A 24025-nucleotide genomic window follows, 5' to 3' on the forward strand; every position below is an offset into this window, starting at 1 on the left:
CTGTTTATGTTGTGTCTGGGAAAGTTTAGGCAAATCAAACACAGAAAGATGAAGCATATTTATTATTGAGTTGGCTAGTTTCCAACCCATTTCCCTTAAGTATGACCGTCTTTGTGAATTTGATTGATTTTCTGGTGCTCAAGCTTTCTTTGTTTTCCGAATTGAATGATGCCTAAATTGACAATTAAGCGTTACGTTACATGTTCTGAACTCAAAATCGATATATACTTGATTATTTCTGAAACAATTTGGAGCCAAATCTTTCCCATTCAAATGAAATATTAGGGGTATTCAAATGAAAGATAAATCCCATTAAAATTGATCTACATTATTAAAGTGCTTAAAACTGAAAATCAACTTTCAAAAATCTTTTACCCATACATGAACTAAAATGGATGATCTAAAGAGCTCGTCAGTTTGTAATGTAGAATGTTTGAGACCTAACAAAAATTGATTTGTAAAAGTAGTTGAAGTGTTTAAATCAAGTTGAAACGTTTAGATTTAACTATTTTTTTTGCCGAAAAGTGTAGATTGAATGGAAGTTTCAATTCAACCATCTGTTTTGACTGGCTTGATGCATAATTTTTTAAAATGTTTATATTTGCAGACACTTTAGATAATGTAGATCAACTTTAATTGGTGGATCATAAAAATGGATGTCATTGAATTTTCTGTGTTAGAATTTTACTTAAAAGTTCTTACCAAAGGCTCCAATTCTCTCTCTTTATATTTCGTTATACTTGTGCCAGTTCTTCTCTTTATATCACCATTTTCAGTTTTGACATCTATAGTCAATATTAATTACCTGAATATGATTCTTGGGCTGTAGGCTTCAGCAGAAGTAGACTTCTTCACAGAATATGGAGAGGGAAGCAGGTATAAAATAGAAGAAGTGATAGGCAAAGGGAGCTATGGTGTTGTATGCTCTGCCATTGATACACATGCTGGAGAGAAGGTCGCAATCAAGAAAATTAATGATATCTTCGAACATGTTTCTGATGCTACACGCATTCTTCGCGAGATTAAGCTTCTTAGGATCTTGCGCCATCCTGACATTGTGGAAATAAAACATATTCTATTGCCGCCTTCTAGACGGGAATTCAAAGATATTTATGTTGTTTTTGAGCTTATGGAATCTGACCTACATCAAGTTATTAAAGCAAATGATGATCTAACTCCAGAACACTACCAGTTCTTCCTTTATCAGTTGCTTCGAGGTCTGAAGTACATACATACAGGTGATACTACTTTGCATGTGGATTAAGAGAGTACTCAACATTCGTATACTTTCCTTCCTGTCATGTTTTCTTATCCAAAGGTTTTATGCATGCAGTCATCCTTGTCTGTACATCAGTTAGATAATCCTATATTTACGAAATAGCATTGTGCACCTTTGTGACAAAATATCTTTTTGATCCTTGCTTTTGGTTATGGGTAGCGTTTTCTGGAATTCTGATTGTTTTTGCGTGTCAAGTGTACACACAAAGGTGATTACAGAAAATAGCAGCAATAATGGGTAGGGGATTAGCTTACGCGTACCCCATATACCAAACCTTTTAACCTTCCTCTACAAAAACCTTTTGTTCATACCTAACGGGTAATTTATAAATCACAACTACCTTGTCTTCTAGGTCAAGTTATACTTTTTGCTTTATTCTGTAAGATAAAGAAGTAAAACAGTAAAATTTAAAAAGATCATTAATTTAGAAAATGGTAAAATAATAAAATGGGGAAAATATTGATTTTCTTAAAGAATATATATGTCAAGATTAGATCAAGTATAGACAGTAGTCCACAAGCTAATGCCATTAAGATGCTCCAAGTTCTCTAGTTGTTTAATTATTCATACATAAATATAAGGTTGATTTGTTATCAGATATGTTACGCGGGCACTTCTATACTGAAGCCGTACCCGTACCGGACACGAACCCAACATTTCCCGTATCCAAACTTTATGGACACTTCTTGAATATATACATGCATTTATTACGGCATATACTCAATTATACAATATATCTGTTAATTTAAAACACTTGCCAAACACTTCTTGGATGTCTAGCTTGCATTGCACATCCCTTTCTTGAAACTAATTATATATGGGTCGGGTCCGTTTCAATCCATACCCAAGTTCAAAACTATATCGTTAAAGGGTCGTTTGGCTTTCTAGTAAAAAATGATACTTTCCAATTTATAACAATCAATATGATAAAGGAAACTTAAAAATGTGATCGGAATTTTAATTCTAGTGACACATGAAGCGGAAAAAAATGATCTCAGTACATTATTAATTCAATATATATATGTAGCCGCGTCCGTGTACCCTACATTTTATAGTTTTGCCTTGTCCCGCAACCGTTCTAGTACCCGTACCTGTACCCGTTTCCATGCAACTTAGTTTATCCTAAAACAATGTTAATAAATATAAGTTTGTTTTATTATTTTAGATGAGTAAATTGGCGGGGTAAGCAAACCTGACCTACCTGCCCTTTTTTTTCAAAAAGGCAAGAATCTCTTATCCTTAACCTTCATATTTAGTTAAGTGGTTAAGAAAAGTTTACCATCCCCAGAAAATAGGGTGAATGGTATCTGTCAATTTCCATCCTAAAGCCAAAAGGTTCATGTGCAGTAAAGCATGATGCACGTGGAAACATGGATATAATAATTGAAGTAATATCTAATGCAACAAAGGACGTTAAACCATGCAACTCGTTTGCATGCATGATATGATGCACAAGCGCAGAGGAGTGATCCTCATTCTGTTATTTTCTTATGTAATGGTTCTTAAGCGGGATCTTGGTAGGTCAAAAATTTTTATGCACTCATCTAATAATCAGTCAGATAAATTGTTCTCTTTGATGTTGTGTTTCTGAAGATATCTGTTAGACATTATTTTCTCTTTTCAGGAGTGCTTCATATTCTAACTACCGTTAGGTTTCCCTTGCCAGAGTTTGGCTGGGCTTCACGTTATGATGATTAACCACAGTCGCAATACGCCAGTACCTCTAGTTACAGGTTTACAAATCCAAAAATTGAATTCTGAGGATTTAACTAGAGAATTATATAGCAAACTCAAGACACCCACATACATATCAGGCATTATCTTCCCCCTTTGTTTTATAGTACCAAAAATTTAAATGTTTCAGACAAGTTTGTGTATTGCGATAAATTAAAAAAAAATTCATGACTCAGTAAGTTCCTATTCACATTTCTATGTAAACTTGCCATTTTGATGCTAAATCACAAACTGGAGAACTCAAAAGATATCATCATACATGGATGAAAAGCACAGTAGCGGATCGATAAAATATTTAGTAACAAAATGCTTCTACCTCATCCTGGGAGAACACATGTTAAGTATCCTTCCATGTATACTTCAATGAGTTGTGGATGAACAATATTTACATCATAAAAAACATTCATAACCTGTTTAAAACAAAATGGAAAATTCTTAATAAGCAGAGAAGTAGAATGATTTCTGAAGAATGATCTGAAATATTTGTCTTTATTGAAGCTTGACTTGAAAAATACAGCAGCAGATCTGAGTATATATAAGCTCAGATATAACTAATTTCTCCTAAAAAGAAGCATAGAAAAATACAGCAGCAGATCTGAGTATATATAAGCTCAGATATAACTAATTTCTCCTAAAAAGAAGCATAAAAATCCTACCAGACTTGTGTAGAAATTTCTAAGCTCAGATATAACTAATTTCTCCTAAAAAGAAGCATAAAAATCCTACCAGACTTGTGTAGAAATTTCGAGCATTACAACTCATTATTGACTAATTCTATACCAGAAAAGAAGGAGCAGAAAAATCAATTCTGTAACATCAAATAAATAACAGTAAAAAACTGAGTAAGTTGCACTAATTTGTAACACTCCCCCTTAGTGCAAACTTACGACTAATTACTCCAAGTACAACTCTAAACTTTTCAAACTTGATTTTAGCTAAAGCTTTTGTGAAGATGTCTGCAATTTGATCATTCGTAGATATTCCCTTCAACTCAATTTCTTGTTCCAATACCTTCTGTCGAATGTAGTGATGACGGACTTCAATATGCTTTGTTCGCCTAGGGAATATTGGATTTGATGCAAGTTTCACAGCACTTTCATTGTCACAATTGATTTGTACAGCATAATCAATTTTGCACGTCTTCCAATAATCTCTTTAGCCACATGCATTCTTGTGCAGCTATAGTTGCTGCAACATATTCAGCTTCAGTGCTTGATAAAGAGATTACAGATTGCTTTTTGCTACACCATGAAATCACAGCTGAACCGATGTTGAAGCAATAACCTGAAGTTAAATGTCTATCATTTGCATCCCCTGCCCAATCTGTATCAGTAAAACCACTTAACAAGAATTTTTCAGATTTCTTATACATAAGACCATGATCAAGAGAGCCCTTTACATATCTCATAATTCTTTTGGCTGCATCTAGATGAGAATTTTTTGGACATTGCATAAACTGAGAAATTATGCCAACATAATAAGCAATCTCATGTCTTGTGATAGTTAGATAAGTTAACTACCAACAAGTTGTCTGGATTTTCTAGCATCCTTTAATGGTTGTCCTTCATCTTTCATCAGCTAGTCCTTCATCTTTCATCAGCTTGAGGTGTGGCTCCATTGGAGTAGTTTATTCTTTTGACTCCCCCATGCTAAAACACTGCAATAGTTCCTTTGCATAACCTTTTCGAGAAATAAAATATCCATGGTCCAACTTTTCAACTTCTAAACCAAGAAAACAGCCAACCTCCCCCAAGTTCTTCATATCAAAACGAACAGATAGATCATCTTTCAACATGGAAATTTCAGCTTCGTTATTTCCAGTAATTATCATGTCGTCTACGTACAACAAATGCATATTTGATTCTAATTTAATAAACAAACTAGAATCTGCAACAGAAAGCTTGAAGCCACAGAAGATGAAGTATTGAGCAATTTTACGATACCAAGCACGAGGCGCTTGTTTGACGCCGTACAATGCCTTCTTTAATAGACAAACGTGATGGGGATATTTTTTGGAGACATATCTTCTTGGCTGCTCCATGAACACTTCTCGATCCAGTTCACCATAAAGAAATGCGTTCTTTATATCCAATTGCCACAACTTCCATTCTTTAAAAGCTGCAAGAGAAAACACAGTTCTTACCGTTACCATTTTCGCAACGGGACTGAATGTTTCTTCATAGTCCAACCCATAGCTTTGGGAGAAACCACGCGCAATAAGACTAGCTTTGAATCTATCAATGCTCCCATCTGATTTCTTTTTCAAACGGTAAACCCATTTATAGGAAATAGGCTTGCAATTTTCTGGTTTAGACACCAACTCACATGTCTGATTCTTGTCCAAAGCTTCAATTTCTTCTTTCATGGCTGTTTCTCATTCTGGATGATTTTTGGCCTGCTCATAACTTTCCGGTTCTTCATTTAATGCTCCTGTGAAGAAACATGAGGTTATAGTGCAATTGTTTAGTTGTACCTCATAGTATTTGAGGTACTCTGGTTGATTTCTCTCTCTTGATGACCTTCTAATTGTGTGTTCAACATCTTTTGAGCTTGATGGATCACTCCTTGAAGTTTAAGATTCATTATTTCTTTGTGTGGTGGCTTCAGGAAATGGTTGGTCAGAGGTATCTTGGTCATCATCAAAAACAACATTTTGGACAATTGACTTTTGTATTTGACGCCAAGCTGATACTTCATCAAAAACAACATCTCTAGATGTGATAAATTTCTTTGTATTTAGATCCATACACTTCCAGTCTTTCCTGCATGAATCGTAGCCAACAAAATGCATTTCTTTGCTTTGGGGTCAAGTTTGGTTTGATTTGTTTTAGGAACATGAACATAACAAATAGAACCAAATACTCGAAAATTATTTACATTTGGCTTTAGATTATACAATAATTCAAAAGGAGCTTTTTCTTTACCCGACCAAGGAGGTAGACGATTTATCACATGACATGCACATTGTATTGCTTCAGCTCAAAGCTCGCGAGGAAATTTTTTATCATGTAACCATGAAAGACTTGTTGAAGCAAGATGTGCCAACTTCCTTTCTGCAACCCCATTTTGCTGAGGGGTATTAGGACATGTCATTTGTCGTTGAATGCCGCTGCTGTCACAATATTGAGGAAAATCATTTCATGAACTCACAACCATTATCGCTTCTTAAGCATTTTATATTCTGGCCAAACTCATTCTTCACAAGAATCACAACATTACTGAATTCAATGAACTTGGAGAGTGCTTCATTTTTCTCTTTCAAAAAATACACCTAAGTGTACCTGGAAAAATCATCCACCAATATCATGGCATATTGTTTTCCACTATAGCTTGTTGTTCTTGTTGGTCCCATTAAGTCTGCCATCCACCAATATCATGGCATATTGTTTTCCACTATAGCTTGTTGTTCTTGTTGGTCCCATTAAGTCTGTGTGAACTAGTTCAAAAGGAGTATTGTTTTCCACTATAGCTTGTTGTTCTTGTTGGTCCCATTAAGTCTGTGTGAACTAGTTCAAAAGGAGTTGATCTACGGTTTGATGAGCTTTTGAAGGGAAGACAATGTGATTTGCCATATTGGCAACCTTGACAAACCACTTTTTCATGTACATTCTTCAATGTTGGTAGACCATCTAACAATTTTTGTGATAAGACTTGTTGCAACATTTGATAACCTAAATGTCCTAATCGAGCGTGCCATATAGCTGCACTACCAGTTTGACTCGTCTTCTTTACATAAGCCTCTCCTACTGACAAGACGAATAAGGAGCCTCTCTTGTCACCAGTAAGAACAACATCAGCTTCAACATTTCTCATATTGTCAAGCACTTTCACATCATTAGGACCAAACAAAACATATTTTCCAGAATTAGTAATTTGAGAAACTGAAACTAAATTTTTCTTCAAACCTAGAACATGATAAACATCATTTAATTTGATATCTGATTTATCAGCGGCAATCTGCACGACACCTTCTTTTTTCCATCGGATAAGCTGAATTGTCAGCTGTGACAATTACACGTTCTCCATTGTGTTGTCGTAGCTCTGAAAATAATGAATCATTGCATGTGACATGGTGAGAGCAACCAGAATCAATGATCCATTCATGTTTGTAGTCGACATAGTTGGCGTGATACTGATCTAGAGGTAATTTTAAAGCAGTTGCATCTCTTCCTTCAATTTCATCGGCAGTAAGACATTGCTCCCAATTGAGTTGATCATCTTCTTCATCTTCACAAGCAACATTAGCTTTGAAAATCTTTACACGACAATATTTTTTGATGTGCCCAATCTTCCCGCATCGATAGCACTTGAAAGATTTGCTACTTTGTGGACTGTCAACCTTTTTCTTGTTGATGTTGTCTTCTGGATCATTCCCATTTGATTTTCCTCTTGAGAAAAGAACATAATCATGTTCAGAATTAAAATCTTTGGCCATTTGTTTTGCCAGAGCCTCTTGGTTTGAAAGAAGATTCTCCAACTCTTCCACTGATGGTTGAGTTGCCCACCCTTGAATTGAGGTGATAAATGGTGTGTATTCCTTCTTTAAACCACGAATGAAAAATCTTCTTAGACGAGCTTCACTAATATTCTCATCCGCATCCAACTCTGAAATTTCAGCACAAATACTTTTTATGTGCAAGAAATATTCAGAAATTGACATACCTCCTTGTGTTGTCATTGCTAGCTTATTTTCCAAAAACTGTAACCTTGTTGTATTCTTCTTGGAAAATATCCTCTCAAGAGTTTCCTAGACTTGCTTTGGAGAGTTGATGTCACGAACGTGATCAATCAACTCTTTGCTAATTGATGTCCTCAAAGCAAATAGAGCCTTCCCACATTTGATCTTCCATTTTCTTCGTGGCTCACAATTATCAGGAGTATCAGCTGGAATTTCTGTGTCTGAACCTGCTACTAATTCCCACAAGTCTTGACCTTGAAGATAAGCTTCCATACACATTCTCCAATACTTGTAGTTTGTTCCTATAAGTTTTTCAACACCATTTTGTGTGTTAGAACTACTTCCCACGGTGACTAGTTCCATACTATGGAATAAGAAGTTTCCTGTTAATAAAAGAAAGGTGAAAACAGTGAAGAACCTGAACCAGGCTCTGATACCATAAAACAAAATGGAAAATTCTTAATAAGCAGAGAAGTAGAATTATTTCTGGAGAATGAACTGAAATATTTGTCTTTATTGAAGCTTGATTTGAAAAATACAGCAGCAGATCTGAGTATATATAAGCTTAGATATAACTAATTTCTCCTAAAAAGAAGCATAAAAATCCTACCAGACTTGTATAGAAATTTCTAGCATTACATCTCATTATTGACTAATTCTATACCAGAAAAGAAGGGGCAGAAAAATCAATTCTGTAACAGCAAATAAATAACAGTAAAAGACTGAGTAAGTTGCACTAATTTGTAACACTGTTGCCATCAGCAGTATGAATGAAAACTTACGAAAAGTGATCTACATTAGAAAGAAGGGAAGGAAAATGAATTAAAAACTATGCAATAAAAACGCGCTTTAGGGCTGTATATATGGAATCTGAGCAGTATCCAAACTAAGGATCATTCAGTAGATACTAAAATAAATTGGATGCAAGTCTTTTTTAGGGTATTACTGAATCTAAAGGAAACTTGAATGCTGGTTTTGGAGTGTGTTATGCTAAGTTGCACGGGTATGGGTACGGGTGCGAGTACAGTGGTGTGACATATAGAATTATTATTTGTTGAATTAATAGAATTATTATGTGTTGATTTTAATAGAGTAATTATGTGTTGAATTAATGAGAAGGAGGATCAACTCCATGCGTGAATGAAGTGTAGGAAAGCTTTCTGCTCAATTTTTAATATGCTTGTTCAGTTGTGATCACTGAGATGAAGGCAACTTTTTTTATGAGATTCAAAACCCAGGTTATTGGACACTATGGTGGCATGCATATTCATCAGACTCCAGGTGTGACATGTACAGCAGCCTGCTTCTTTATTTCCTTTAATTGTAAAGATCCCTTCTCTAGCTTATAAACCTTTCCGAAGATGCCTAGAAGATGTTCTGCAACTTATGCCTTTCTAGAATCTCTAAGAAAAACCAATCGTTTCCATCATCGCGTCTGGGTCTTTCAGTAAATGTCAGCATATTGAGTACCGACTCTATCAATCAATCTGCTATTATATCAGAAGGTGGATCTATCAACAAGATATGCACATCTGAAGTCATGGATTTGTAGTTGATATCATGAACTCTTTGAGCAAGTAGTGCGATCGTTTCAGCATTTAAGTAACTGAGTTTGAAGGCATCATATAACTGAACGATGTAATGCTTTTTTATGGTTCTCATGCTTGATTAAAATGGATCATTATCAATCCGGACATAATGAATCAATTTAGTATGGAACTCTAATCTTTTGGGATCAATTGTTGACTTGCATGTGACTGGTGGTACATTCTACAAAAATCAGAACTTTTTTCTCCTATCAACTATGGACCTATATTGATGGTGTAAGGTGAAGATTCTTCATGATCTATGTTGTCATTTATTGCTATAACTTCTCAAGGGTGACACTTCTTGAGATTTGTACTGATAGTGCAGGAGCTGGGTATGGTTCCATATCTTTCATCTTCTTCTCTAGTCCCTTGATATCAATTTTCGTCCGTTGTCTCTTAGGTTCAGTTCTATCTTGAACTTTGCAACAGTTAAATAGGTCTTGGATTATTATTTTTTGCTATTGTATTTCTTGTTAACTCCTTGTGATTTGATGTTGTATTAAGGATTGGATTGCTTCCTAAGTTCACCTCTAGTCTGAAGAATATTTCCTGCTTGTTCTGTAATCAATTAGTACATTCCTCGTTTAGTTATTACAAGACCTATTTAAATCCTAAATCTCAATCTCTCTATTCGTTTTATCTGATTTTTTATTTTCCTGTGGTTCATTTTCTATTGCTGTATTCATTAGCACTTAACCTCATTATTTCGCTTCTGTAGGTTGAAAACTTGATGTATGAAGATGACACAGTTCTTTTCACTCTGTGTCTATCTTATTCTTCTTTTTAAATGTTGTTCTGATTTTGTTTCACATGAACTTGTAGCAAATGTCTTTCACAGGGACCTTAAACCCAAAAATATTTTAGCAAATGCTGATTGTAAACTTAAGATATGTGACTTTGGCCTTGCAAGGGTGGCATTTCATGATACTCCCACTGCCATTTTCTGGACGGTATGATAAAGTATTTTAAGTAACTTGCCTGGATCCAGTTAAAATTTGAAAATTTGTTACCTTTTGAATATCGCTTATGTGCTTCTCTTCTTGCAGGATTATGTTGCAACTAGGTGGTACAGGGCACCTGAGTTATGTGGTTCCTTTTTCTCAAAGGTTTGTAGATTCACAATTCTTTTTTCCTATGTGCTATATCTAGTGTTTCCTCTAATATCAGCAAAACTGTTGATTTTTTTCCTTTCTACATCGTCATTCTCTATAGTTTTTGCTGTATTCTGTTGTTTATTCAATAATAGTAAGATGTTCATCAGTAGGCCATAGTCTTCTGAAGAACTTTGGTTTTATCAATCATTCTTAACAAATGTCACAAAATACATTCATCTTGTGTGCAGTATGATTGTATTTACGGATATGCTGACCATATAACATGTATATTGCTCCGTGGTATTTTCCTTTACCATCGACTAATTAGAAGCTTGATGATGGTAGAAGTACAAAATTGTCTTTTGCTTTTCTGAATGCTTGAGCATTATTAATTTCCATAGTGTGGTTTGTTACGAAGCATTACTCTACCCTGTACTTTTCAAGCGAAGGTCCAACATCTTCAAGGTCACCAGCAATGATTTACTGCGTGGCTTCTTTTTGTTTACCTCCCTTCTTGTTTATCCTTCACTGTAACTCTGAAGGCTTTGAAAGCCTCACATGTATGATTCATGAGAAAAGTATCCGTAGTGGTTTTCTGGTAGTCCTGCAGAGTCTAAGCAAACTTATTGAATGATTTTTTTTGGTCCTTGACTTTATAGTTGAGGTTTTTCTGTTAGGGTTATGAGTCTTATGACCTCTTTTGAGCCTTTAGTTTACTTCAAAGTCACCCGTGAGCTTTCATATTTTCCTCTATACTCATTACCCAATAGCTGTAAACTGAAGATTAAGGTCCTTACCTGAAGATTACTCAAGCTAAGTTAGGCAGTTAAAGATGCAATATTTAAATGGATAATATTTTTATATCCTTTTATTTGAGAAATGGTTAGAAGTATTTGTTGCGAGAACTTTTTTCTTCTTATGTTTTCTGATGCCATCACTCTGCAAGAGAGAATCTCAATTCAAAATTTATTTTGGTAGATTTTTCTAATCAAGTTTGAAATATTTTCCTGAAGGTCTGAACAATGAACATGATCATGGTTCTGTCTGGATCTAGACCACTTCAAACTGGTCCAGATTAATTTTTATCCTAGTTTCTGAATGAAGGAAGAAATACTTCAGATGTGTACAACTTAGAGTGGAGTGCATTGATCATCTCCCAGTATAAGAAACACCAGGTAGCTGATGGATATGTAATCAAGGATATAATTTGTAGAGTCTAGCAATACTGAGGCAACACATATAATATTTACTTAGAAATGTAAAATCCTTGCATTAGGATCACTGCGTCATGTTTATTAGCAATTAGATCAGGAAAAAAATTGGTAAAATTTTTAGCAAAGCCATTGGATATCGAATTCCTTTCATTAAATCAGTGGGATTTGCTTCGGATCTCCTGAGTTTTAGTACCCACAAGTATAAAATTGTAGCACCTTCCAAATTCCTCGTAGTAAAAAGGAAGCCAATTCCATGTTCTCGTTCCAGTGGAAACATTGAAGATATAAACTTTTAGGGCAGTATTTTGACCCCAAAAATCAATAAAGTAGTAGGCCTATGTCAAATAGGCCTTCATCAAAATTAATGAAATCTGCCAGTTTGGGATCTGAAGAATGCATACATCCATGAGTAGAATGACTTTTGTCTTTGCTTATTTCTGTTTTTGAAAATATATGTATTGCTTTGTTCTTATGTTGTTACATTTTCTTAGACCTGTGTAGGAGGTGCTTTTTTTCTTTCATTTCTACTACTTTTCTTATACTGGATGAAACAGATTCACTGTGGCTGTAATGCTACAGTTGGGCTAACACCTCATTCCTTGAAGTAGTTTCACCCAGGTACTTAGCAGGCAATCCATGTTCTCATCTCATTTCATAATGCACACAATCACAAGGAACTGTTGGATGGTATGAAGGAATCTACTGCACTTAGTGCCAAGTGCCGTACATCATCATCCCTGGAGATTTGATTTTGCATGTGCATTTTATATTTCTAAGAAGTTCTTGAGGTGGAATTAAGAACATGTTCAGTAAGTTTGTCTATAAACATGCCCCTCTTTAGTTCCATACACTGGAAGTTGATTTCTTTCATTTTGTGGGTAGAGGGATACTGAACTTTGTTTGCATGGATTATATTTGTACCAGCATGCTTTTTTGCACAATAGCAGATTAGCAGCTTTCTGTTGAATTTTATTTTTATATTCTCTTGTTGCTCTAAGTTCATTAGTAGTTCTCATGGTTTGTGGTCAAGCATACACAATCTATCTCAATGTTCAACTATCCCATATTTGTGTTTAACCTCAAGCTTTCTCCTTTTTTTTGTCCTTCTTAGTTTGTAATTTGTTCGCTAAAGCTAGATAATCTGTATATTTATGTAATTTATGTTTGTGGTCAAGCATACACAATCTATCTCAATGTTCAACTATCCCATATTTGTGTTTAACCTCAAGCTTACTCTCTCCTTTTTTTTGTCCTTCTTAGTTTGTAATTTGTTCGCTAAAGCTAGATAATCTGTATATTTATGTAATTTATGTTTGTATCCTTTATAGTATACACCTGCAATAGATATATGGAGCATTGGCTGTATCTTTGCGGAATTATTAACTGGGAAGCCTCTTTTTCCTGGGAAAAATGTGGTCCATCAATTGGATATAATGACAGATCTTTTGGGCACGCCTTCTGCTGAAGCCATTGCCAGAGTAAGTATCAGTTCTAAAAATATGGATTGTCACTGAGTTTCACACATCTCCAAGTAATTACATTTTATCTCTTGTAGGTGCGCAACGAGAAAGCAAGACGATATTTAAGCAGCATGCGCAGGAAAAAGCCTGTACCTTTCTCTCAGAAATTTCCAAATGCTGATCCGCTTGCTCTTCGTTTGTTAGAGAGGATGCTAGCTTTTGAACCCAAGGATCGTCCAACTGCTGAAGAGGTACTGCTAGCAGGTTCTCTCCTGGTGACATTATCCCAGATTGGGATTTTGTTACTTTTATCATAAAATGAAAAAGGGTTTGTTGTATATATATCCCTTAAATCATGAAGATTTGCAAAACTACCCCTCAAACCTCAATATTTGCGAAACTACCTTCAGATCAACTGTGGAAATAATCCCCCCTCCAAAAAAAAAACCGAAAAAAGAAAATAAAGAAAAAAACAAAATCAACAAATCGTCAACTTCGACTTTTTTATTTTTTTTATATTGGAAGTATCTTATATCCAAAAAAGTTGTTGATTTTTTGATTAGGGGTATCTTATATCCAAAATTGATGATTTTGGGGTAGTTTTGCAGATACTAAGATTTGGTGGTGGTTGTACAAATTACACATGATTTAAGGGATATGTATACAAATAAACCAAATGAGAAACTGGATGCACAATCTAAAGGTGTGTAAGTTTTGCCACAACATGTCAGGCTTTGGCCGATCCTTATTTCAGGAACATAGCGAAGGTTGAGAGGGAGCCTTCTGCTCAACCTGTTACAAAAATGGAATTTGAATTTGAGAGACGAAGGATAACAAAAGAAGATGTCAGGGAGCTCATTTACAGAGAAATTCTTGAATACCATCCAAAGCTGTTAAAAGAATTCTTGGAAGGATCTGAATCTACTGGTTTCATGTACCCAAGGTATTAATTATAGTAACCATGATCTGTAAGTTCTACACCTGTTTCCCTTCATCTATTAAAACTTTTGAAAGAAAATTCGAATCAAATCTCAAGTTTTTCTTGAGTTGGACCGACAATAGAACCTGTGCTTCCATTAAGTGGTTTTTAAGAAAAGAACTCCAAAACATCAAAAGAATAAAGTACAACAATAAATATTTGTATCTCAACAGCTAACGTCTTTTCAACGTACCAAGATTGCAGAGATTTATAGAGTAGCATTTTGGACATAGGTGAACACTACTTGTCCCTCTAAAAGCTCATATAGAACTTTTGTCCTTGTAACTTTTTAGTCATCAAAATGTCTCCTTCATCAGCAGTAGTTCATCAGTATTGGTTTAAATTTGGGATAGCTGATTGCTGGAATTGACTCTGGGTATTCCAATATTTCCTACTTATCACTGAAGTATTGAATGGATTGCCCCCTCCCCTCCCCCTCCAATATGGACCTTCCATCTTTCTGGTAGTAATAGTAGTCATGAGTTGGTTATGTAAATGACCCATTTAGCCATGATGAAACATTGAAAATTTAATACCCTAGAAATATTGAGTCTTGCTGATACTAAATGCAGGAATCAGTACGAGAATCTTGGGAGTTTTTTACAGATCTTCCACCAGTTTTCTTTTCATTATTTAATTCTATTTACCTTTGTTCTTGAGTAACTGAAGATAAAACAATGGTATCATTTCATCTCAATAACTTTGTGCTAGGTGGTGAAACCACTTGTTGCGAAAGATGACACAGAAGTGCATCAGCAATTTTATCTGATCTGAAATAATCTTGGAAGCTTCTTTATTCACGTAGTTTCTGTAGAATTTGCTCATTAAGTTCTTCTTGCTCTACATTCTACTTTCTTTATCAACTAGTGTGAATACCGTGCAAAGCACGACATATTTTTTTCTGCTGCAGTAATCCCGGTTTTAACTGCTACAGTATTTAGACTTTTTGATAATGCTGCTGTATCCCCGCCTCTGCTACAGTATTCCCGTGAGCTACAATATTATTTTTTATAAAAAGCCTACAGTTTCATGTTTGCTACAACAATAAGAATACAGTAAATGTTACTGTAGTATTACTGTAGCGTGAATAATGAATCTTTGGTTCTCCCATTTGTATAGAGGAGTAGATTCAAAGTTTACATTTTCATTGTCATTACTGTAAGAACCTTTGTGTGTGCTGAAATTTATGTGGCTATTTAACCTTAAAATTTTGATGTCCTTCTGCATAGCTGGTTTCGGTGAAGTATATCTTAATTAACTATATATATATATATATATATATAAATTATATATATTATATATAGAGAGAGAGAGAGAGAGAGAGAAACTTATGTCAATTAAGTGGACGTTCACTAAGTTTCTTAGTCATTGATGATCACTTTGATTGAGCTACATTATGGATGATCCGCTCCTTGAACTTGATCTACATATTCTAAAACTCTAACGCACCAAATTTGGGGTGAACCCGTCGTGGTTTGACCTCCGTCGAGCCATGTAAAAGTTTCTATTCATTCGAAACGTTAAAATTGATACGAGTGGCATGAAGGGTCAAACACGACGGGTTCACCCCAAATTTGCTGTGTTCGGTTTTAGAATATGTAGATCAAGTTTCAACGGGAGCGGATCATCATAATGTAGGCTCAATCAAGTGATCATCAATGACTAAGAAACTTACGTGGACGTCCATTTAAGTTTGACATAACTTTCTGCTCTCTGCTCTCTCTCTCTCTCTATATACTTATATATATATACGTATATATATATATATAGATATATATACTATATTATATATACATTACTAGTTGTGCGCCCCCCTTTTTTTTAATCTTACAATATCCCGTTTATACACTTGCTATATGTTTTTAAATGCACATTGATTTTTTGAAGTCCACGAGTATTTTTTAAAGATGCTACAGCTCCACATCTTGGCTACAGTAATATATTTTAAAAAATGATTACAACATTTTTTATAAATAATGCGTATAGTATCCCCGCCTATACATCAACAATATTCTTTCTTTGGGAAAATGCCACAGTATACTGTATCATCATGTAGTATGATATAGTGCATTCTTGGGTCCTCCATTATTATATTATATATATATTATATATATATATATATAATACTATATATATATATATCTATAATAACTCTTCAATTCTTTAATTGTTTTAGGCTGATGGCCTGTAAATTTTCTAATGTTTAATTCTTTACCACTTCACTTTATCTCATCAATTCTTCTTCAAACGTTTATAGACTGACGGAATCAATTAATATCATAGTTTGTATTAAATTTTGTTCCAGTGTGATGATCACTTCAAGAAACAGTTGCTTACCTTGCAAGAACACTATGGAATGGTAATTCGCAGGTCCCCTGCACGCTTGAGCAGACAAACCTCATTTCCTAGGTGAGTTAGACTCGCGCTACACCGGAGAATTTTGAACGTGATAAAGTGGTTGTCTGACTGTAACTAATTCAACTTTTCTCTGAGCAGACCATGCGTGTTCTATTCAGGAAACACGGTTCAGAATCCAACTGATGTAGCTCAAGGTTTTTCCAAATGTGCGATCAAGGAAGCTGAGAAGCCACAACAGGAGAGTTATCCTGTAACAAGAGTTCCTCTTCAAGTTCCTCAGAGGTTCCAAGGTGATTTCCTCTTTTGTCGACAATAGAAATAAAATCCATTTCATAACTACTGTAGTATAATAACTTAATCAGTTGTCAGTATAGGTTAATCAGTGTCCATCGTAGATCATGGAAATGACAGGATCACAGGAAGTGCGTTTTCCAAAATTAGCTAAAAATATAAAACTAACGCTGACGACAACCTTAATTAAGTGAATGGTTGTGCAATCCCCTTTGCTTTGCTTCTGGTGATAGAATTAAAATTAATTTAGACGATAACACTGCATGGTTACTTTATTGAGCTAGCATAGCTACTGAATGAAATATTAAAATTAAGGATCGTGATAATTTTACTAGGTGGAAGGGTCATTTGGTTTATGTTTTGGATCATAGTTTTCTTTTAATGCAAGCTTTTCCCGACCACTAGTGGTGAGCTTTGTGAGACATTTCCAGTGAATGGGAAGACTAAATGTCAGATTAATCATGTAAATAAAAAAACAGCTAATGTAAGAGAGGGGTGTTGATGAACCCTACATTGTTCTTTCTAATCTTGAACTGATTTCAGCAGTATTCTTTTTCGACCACAAGCTTTATAATTGACAACACTTCTTAGTCTTTTGGGTTGAAAGCCCTCTTAAAGACCCTGCCACGACACTGAAATTCTGCAGTTTTAGTAAGGGTTATATTTTATATTCTAACATGTTCCCGCAGATTAAGCGCCCTTTTCATGGGCAACAACCTGGCTACGGTATCACCTTCTTATAAGATCACATTAACTTCGTGGCCAGTGGGATTCCAACTTGGATTGCTCTGGCACCATCTTAAAGACCTTGCCACTACACCAAAACTCCGAAGTTGTGGTGATGGTTGAGCATTATATTTTATATTCTGACAAACTCAGTTAACCTTTATAACCTTCCTCAAATTTTAAATACGTCTAAGTTACTAAACCTTGATAAGGCTATATATACTGTTTTATCCATCCTCTCTGTCAATTTGGAGGTAATATAACATGCTTATGATAATTATGAAGAAAAAAAATGTCTTTTAGTATGTTAATGATGAATGTCAATTCGCAGGGTTCTGAGGTTAATTCTTTTACTTATTGATATTATTTTCAAAGCTTTAGTAACTCAGTGAGGTTTGTTGAGGTAAAGCAGAAGATATGGGAGAAGAAAGCAAAGATATAAGGTTTTTATTGCGGTTTCGATGAAGTAAAGGCTTCGAATTTTGATTATTAGGTTTAGGTTTGGAGTTTGGTGAAGACAAATAAGGAAATGAAGATGTGGTTAAACCCATTTTAAAATTGGGTTTTAGCGGTTAAAACCATTAAAATAGTATTCTAGTTTATCAACCAATTAATTAATTAACTGGTTAACACTGCATAAAGGAGAAAGGAAAATGCAGTGGGATCCTGAGACACACTCTTAGGTGTGGGGGTATGATCAATTTTCACTTGAGGTTACTTGACAGTACTCTGTAGTGATTCCTTTAGTTCAAGCATTGATTGGCTTGAAAGAAAAAAGATTCTAAAGCTTGAGTTATAGTCGCATTTATCATTACATAATAGTACACCGAAGATATTTGCACCCTTGGATAAATACACAAATCCCCAACTCCAGTAATCCTTGGGTGGAGATACTGCTGGTGGTGCACCATTATAAAAGCTTAATTGCTGTCTAACCCCTGTACTATGGCGATTTTTTTTGATTCTTTTGCCCTCGGAGAAAGAAAAAAAAATTGTTTTTTGACAGAGAGTCCCGAGGTTAAAAGAGACAAAAAGCTTCATTCAGGGGTTCTATCTGCAATTTGCCGATAGTAAGAGGGTGCATCTCTAATTTGGTGTTAGTAAAAAGGTCAATCTGCAATTAGCCCTTACAAAAATGGACCGAGACCATTGGATACTTTCTCCTAAAATAGAAACTAAAGGCTGAGGACTAGATTCTCAACAATGTTTGTAAAAGAGGGGTCTCATTTGACATTGTTCTTCCAACACGCTTCACTAATATATATTATTTGAAGGACCCAAATGAGAATAAAGTTAGGAGAGAATAATATTTGTTGTTTATGTTCAATCTCAGGTGCTGCTGCTGTTGCTAGGCCAGGCAAAGTGGTCGGCTCAGTACTCCGATACAATAACAAAGCTCCAAATGCTGCTTCAGCTGCTGCGGAGCAGTTATTCGAGCAACAACGAAGATCCATCAGAAACCCTACCATCATTCCTTCACAATACAACAATTCCTCCTCCGGCTGTTCCTATCCCAGGAGAAACCCTAGCTGCAAGACCGAGAGAGGCGATGACGAGGCGTCAGTGGGACCAGCTGTCATGACACAATCCAAGACCTATATCGGCGGTGCAAGGAAAGTGGCAGCAGTAGCTCGTAGCGGGTTTTAGATTAACGTGATGCCGAATTCTTGAAGGGTTACCTCATAGCTTTTAGTCTTTAACTTACCACCGCTGAGTTTTCCGCGCATTGCCCGTTGTACAGTTTCACACTATTAAGAGATGATGCCGAGATAATATTCAAGTGTGATCTTGGATGATTATATAAATAAAGTTAACGATGGTGCTCGGCGGTTCTGTGATGATTGTATTGTAATAGGGAGAACTGATAGGGCACTTTTATGATGTTATTGAAATTATCTTGTGCTTATGATGACAAACAATTGTTGAATTGTTGTAGGCTTCTGCTATTACTTCGTTTCATTTTATTTCATTATGGCTTTCTTCAAAATTTTAAATTTTTTTTCCTTGGATGGTTTGAAGTGTTGTGAATGAGGCGAAAATTATACTAATTTTATCTTTTGTTGCAAATTGACTATTTGAGTGATGTAATGGGCCTCTCATCTATCTATCTATATTGTATAGCAAGGGGAGTTCCCCTTTTGGTCATTGTTTGTCAAAATTTTACAATTCCTAACATGCCTTTATGTCAAAAAAAAAAAAAAGTCTAGTGTCCTCACACTTAAAGAAATTACCAAAAATGCCGTCACACTTACAAAAATATCCTCACAGTTGAAAAAAAAATAAAAAAGACTGATCTGACACTTGAAAAAAAAAAATCACAGGAATGACCTTGAACTTGGAAAAATCTAAAAAATTGAAAGAAAATGCACCGCAACTAATTGTTCCCTTGACATTCAATTAAAACACTCTTCTCACATTTTTTACCCTATATGCCCCGCGGGACTAACACATTAATTGAAGGGAAGGACGTGGCTCTGATAACCCACCAAAAGCTTTGGATTGTTTCCTACGCCCCAACCCCCCCCCCCCCCCCCTACACACACACACATTATACATAGATCATGATCGGGGCTTCTGCTCTTTGTTTTTTTTTCCTTTCTTGTTTAAAAATTTCAAATCTCATGCATTCTCTATTGTGCATTTGCTCCTAATGTTAGGAAATTATGAAATTTCATTCTAAGATGGTTTCCTGGTCCATACTCCTTCCATTGAAGAGATATCTTTTTTTATTCAAGAGTCATTACAGATCACTTACAACCATGGATTGAGACTATGATTCAAGATTAATGGTGTTAAAGCTAATAAATTTCGGGTTGAGAAGCACAAAAAATTTAGTTCTGAATTTTTAGAAACATATGGAAACAAAAATATATCTTCATTACGTTATTTGTAAAGCTCTTTTAAGAGCTTGAGATTTTTAATCAAGTGTAACAACAAAAGGAAATCTATCAAAAATTAACTACAGACAGGTTCTTTCTAAGAAAATTTTAACCTAGATCAAGAAAAGGGAACATAGTACCCTTTCTTCATTTTCTGCATCCTAGAACTTTCGACTATTAAACAATTTTAGTTAATCATGTTTAGTTATGATCATGTCTAAAAAGGAAAAATGAGTTAAGTGGAAGTAGAACAACGGGAAACTTAAGTCTATTTTCGTAAAGCTGCGAAAAATACGGGTCGGATCCGGACCGGGTTGGCCCGAAAGTTTGCTCGGTTCTCAAACCGCCTTTTCTTAGTCCGCGTAAAATTAACGCGCCTCCTCCTTCTTATAACAAGCCACTTAATTTCCCCTCCCAAAAATATCAATCTTCATTCACCCCTCGCGTTAAGTTCTTCTTCTCCTCTCTGTGATCGATCGATCAAGAACAAGAAGAAGAAGGAATCTGATCTCTCTCACTCTCGAGCACTCAACGATCGATCAATCGAATCTCTGTGATCTCTTTTTCTTTCTAATTTACTTAAAAATTGTTTCTTTTAACTGCTCGCTAACGCTTTCCTTTCTGCAGGAAGAATTTCTAGGGTTTCCACTGCTAATTAGTCTATTTATTGGTTTTTCTTTTAAAAGTTTGCTGCTTTCTAACACTTTCTTTGTTGCAGACAAGCGGACGAGAATTCTAGGGTTTCAATTCTTCCTAGCTTGTTGTTTTCCCCTTTTATATATATTCTATTAGTTTACAATGGATGCAGGGTCTTCCTCTACTGTTAGAGGCCGATCGAGAATTGGGTACCGCCCTCTTCATCCTTTCCTGCCCATCAACGGAAACCCTCGTCCTTACCGACACAATGCTGAGAGGTACATCCCGAATCGGTCTGCTATGGATTTCGGTTTCGCCCGTTATCAGCTTACTCAGTCAGCACCAGACAAGGAGAGGGAAAATGAGGCCACAGAATCAGATTCTCCATCATCGAAAGATGCATACCGGAAATGTCTCGCAAAGGCTCTCGGAATGGACAGAACCCGCATCCTCGCCTTCAGGAACAAACCTCCTCCTTATGCGGAACAGTGCTCTTCTCCTCCTGCAATGAAGCATCGAAAGCGGCAGAGGTCCATCCCTCGGAAACGGAGAGGACCTTGGATCTACCCGGCTTCTTGGATGATTTCTATCTCAATTTGTTGGACTGGGGGAGCAAGGGTGTCCTTTCAATCGCCCTTGAGGATACGGTTTACTTGTGGAGCAACGCAAACGGGGGGTCTACATCAGAGCTGGTGACTGTGGATCAAGAGAGCGGGCCCATGACCAGCGTCTGCTGGGCTCCGGACGGGGAGCGTATCGCTGTTGGGTTGACATCTTCTGACATCCAGCTGTGGGATTCTCAGTCGAATCGCTTGCTGAGGACTCTGCGAGGAGCCCACGAATCCAGAGTCCTCTCTCTTTGTTGGAACGGAAGCATCCTGACATCTGGTGGGGAAGACGGGAAGATTGTCAACCGCGACGTGAGAACTCGATCACAAGTCATCCAGAGATGTCAAGGGCATCGAGGAGAAGTCTGCGGTCTGAAATGGTCGAGCTCTGGGGAACAGCTTGCAAGTGGAGGCAATGACAGATTGATCTACATATGGAACCTCTCGATGTCCTCATCAAGGCCTCAGAATCAGAACCAGTGGCTCCACCGGTTTGAAGACCATACATCAGCCGTGAAGGCCCTTGCTTGGTGTCCATTCCAGAGAAATCTGCTCACATCTGGCGGAGGCGACAATGACCGTTGCATTAAGTTCTGGAATACAAGTACCGGAGCTTGTTTGAATTCTGTCCAAACTAGCTCTCAAGTGTGCTCTGTTCTATGGAACAAGAATGGCAGGGAATTGTTAAGTTCTCACGGGTTTACAGACAATCACCTGGCTCTCTGGAAATACCCGTCAATGACTAAGATGGCAGAGCTTACTGGTCACACCTCTCGAGTTCTACATATGGCTCCGAGCCCAGATGGGTCCATGGTAGCATCTGCAGCAGCTGATGAATCGCTAAGATTTTGGAGAGTATTTGGAGATCATGATACGCCGAAGCCTGCAGCCAATCCCACAGGTTCTGAGGCTTCTGGTAATTTCAGCAGATATTTTATCAGGTAGATGTCGAGAGGAAAAGCTGGGCTGAGCCGTAAACCTGAAAACTTAGCCTGGCTGTGATAAGTTTGAGGAGAGATTGTACAATTCTCATGTCCTGCAGTCAACTCCTGGGAGATGAAACAATGAGATGTATAGATCGATATGCTTTTGGACATTACATTGTAAAAAGGTAAATATCAATAAAAATGATTTATTTTTCTTTTGAAGCTTGACTTTTGAAATTTGAACTTACAGTCTAAGATCTGCTTTTAATGGTCTATATTTCTGTCTTTATATCATCTTGCCTATTTGTTGCTGGAACTTCTTGGGTGGGTTGTTTATGTCAGTACCTAGTCTTTCATTATTATCTCTTTTTCGTTAATTTAGAAGGGGGCAATGACTTGATCTGTCAATTTAACTTGGTGTTTATAACATATTTGACCTCAAACCTTAAAATACCGGCTCGGATTGTCTCCAAGCTTTAAAAAAAACCCATCCTTCGCATCTCCGAGTATCCATAAGAAGTACAACATCCTTCAATTTTAATTTTCCATCATGGTACCTGGTAATTAGCAACTTTATCACCACAATTAACCTAGCTGTGTTGGTGTTCCTAACCATGCAAATAATTTTCAGCTTAACTTTGTCTTTTGTCCTCTCTGTTATCATCTAGTCCCTCTAGGAAAAAAAAATTGCTTAAATAGCTTTGAGAATGAAATTTGACACAACAAAATAATCATTTCCTGCACGTTTGTAGGCTTTCCTGAAAAACACCATGAAACATGCACTTTTATTTTCCGAGTCCATTGAAGTTCTTCTGAAAGTGCACACGTTAATTCTCCGACTAGGTGAGATTATTCCTTTTAGAATGAACTAATTGTGGCAACCCAAGCTTTATTTTGGTAGAGCATGTAGACATCTACTACAGGTTATATACGTACCGGCCACGTACCTGGAACAATACTCCTTATTGTTGTTATTTTTTATAATATTTGAGAATATGTTGTGAAGCTATGGTGAATATGTCTACGCTTAGGCAGCCTAATTGGGACCTGAAGGAGTGTCTTTATTAGGGAATATGCACACGTAGACACGAAAACATGCACGCATATGAGGAAAAAACACATGCTTGCACATACACACTTGTTAATAATTATGCCAATTAATGCCCAGTGTGGGGACACATTTAGCACCACTACACCAGTTAACTTGTTTAATGCCTCTCTTTGACCATTTTTAAATCCAAATACCCGCCTATAAAATAGTTTAATACGTTTCTAATTGGAAGCTGTGCCATTCACAACTTTTAAGCTATTCATTGATTTGTTGTGACCTCTTGAGCATCTTGTTCATTTGGCTGTTTGTGCAAACCCTTCGTTTATTTTTTTTAAAAGGTTTTGATAGAATTGCAAAGGGAGCGTTTGACAACCGTTGCGTTTTTGTCGTCTCAGTTTTTTTTTAACAAAAACAAAGAAACGCGTTTGGCAACCGGGACGTTTTTTTGACTTATTCCTTTACAAAATCTAAAAATTAAACACTTTTCTTAAAACACCAAAAAAGTGTTTTAATATTCCGTTTT

At 36.2% G+C, this 24025-nt stretch overlaps 1 protein-coding gene and 1 pseudogene across 1 annotated transcript in view; both read left to right on the forward strand.

Moving 5' to 3' along the window:
- Nucleotides 1-19371, forward strand: part of LOC109831524 (mitogen-activated protein kinase 15-like) — a 21281-nt gene extending 1910 nt beyond the window's left edge. The window contains exons 2-11 of the mRNA XM_020398857.1: nucleotides 830-1238; nucleotides 10103-10230; nucleotides 10327-10386; nucleotides 12917-13066; nucleotides 13144-13299; nucleotides 13780-13991; nucleotide 14895; nucleotides 16333-16436; nucleotides 16524-16675; nucleotides 18736-19371. Coding sequence (XP_020254446.1) covers nucleotides 830-1238; nucleotides 10103-10230; nucleotides 10327-10386; nucleotides 12917-13066; nucleotides 13144-13299; nucleotides 13780-13991; nucleotide 14895; nucleotides 16333-16436; nucleotides 16524-16675; nucleotides 18736-19049 — 1686 coding nt within the window. The 3' untranslated portion in view covers nucleotides 19050-19371. The remainder of the gene's footprint in view (nucleotides 1-829; nucleotides 1239-10102; nucleotides 10231-10326; nucleotides 10387-12916; nucleotides 13067-13143; nucleotides 13300-13779; nucleotides 13992-14894; nucleotides 14896-16332; nucleotides 16437-16523; nucleotides 16676-18735) is intronic.
- On the forward strand, nucleotides 20687-22673 carry LOC109831525 (annotated as a pseudogene).

This window comes from Asparagus officinalis, chromosome 2, assembly GCF_001876935.1.
Source record: "Asparagus officinalis chromosome 2, Aspof.V1, whole genome shotgun sequence".
Taxonomy (NCBI): Eukaryota; Viridiplantae; Streptophyta; class Magnoliopsida; order Asparagales; family Asparagaceae; genus Asparagus; species Asparagus officinalis.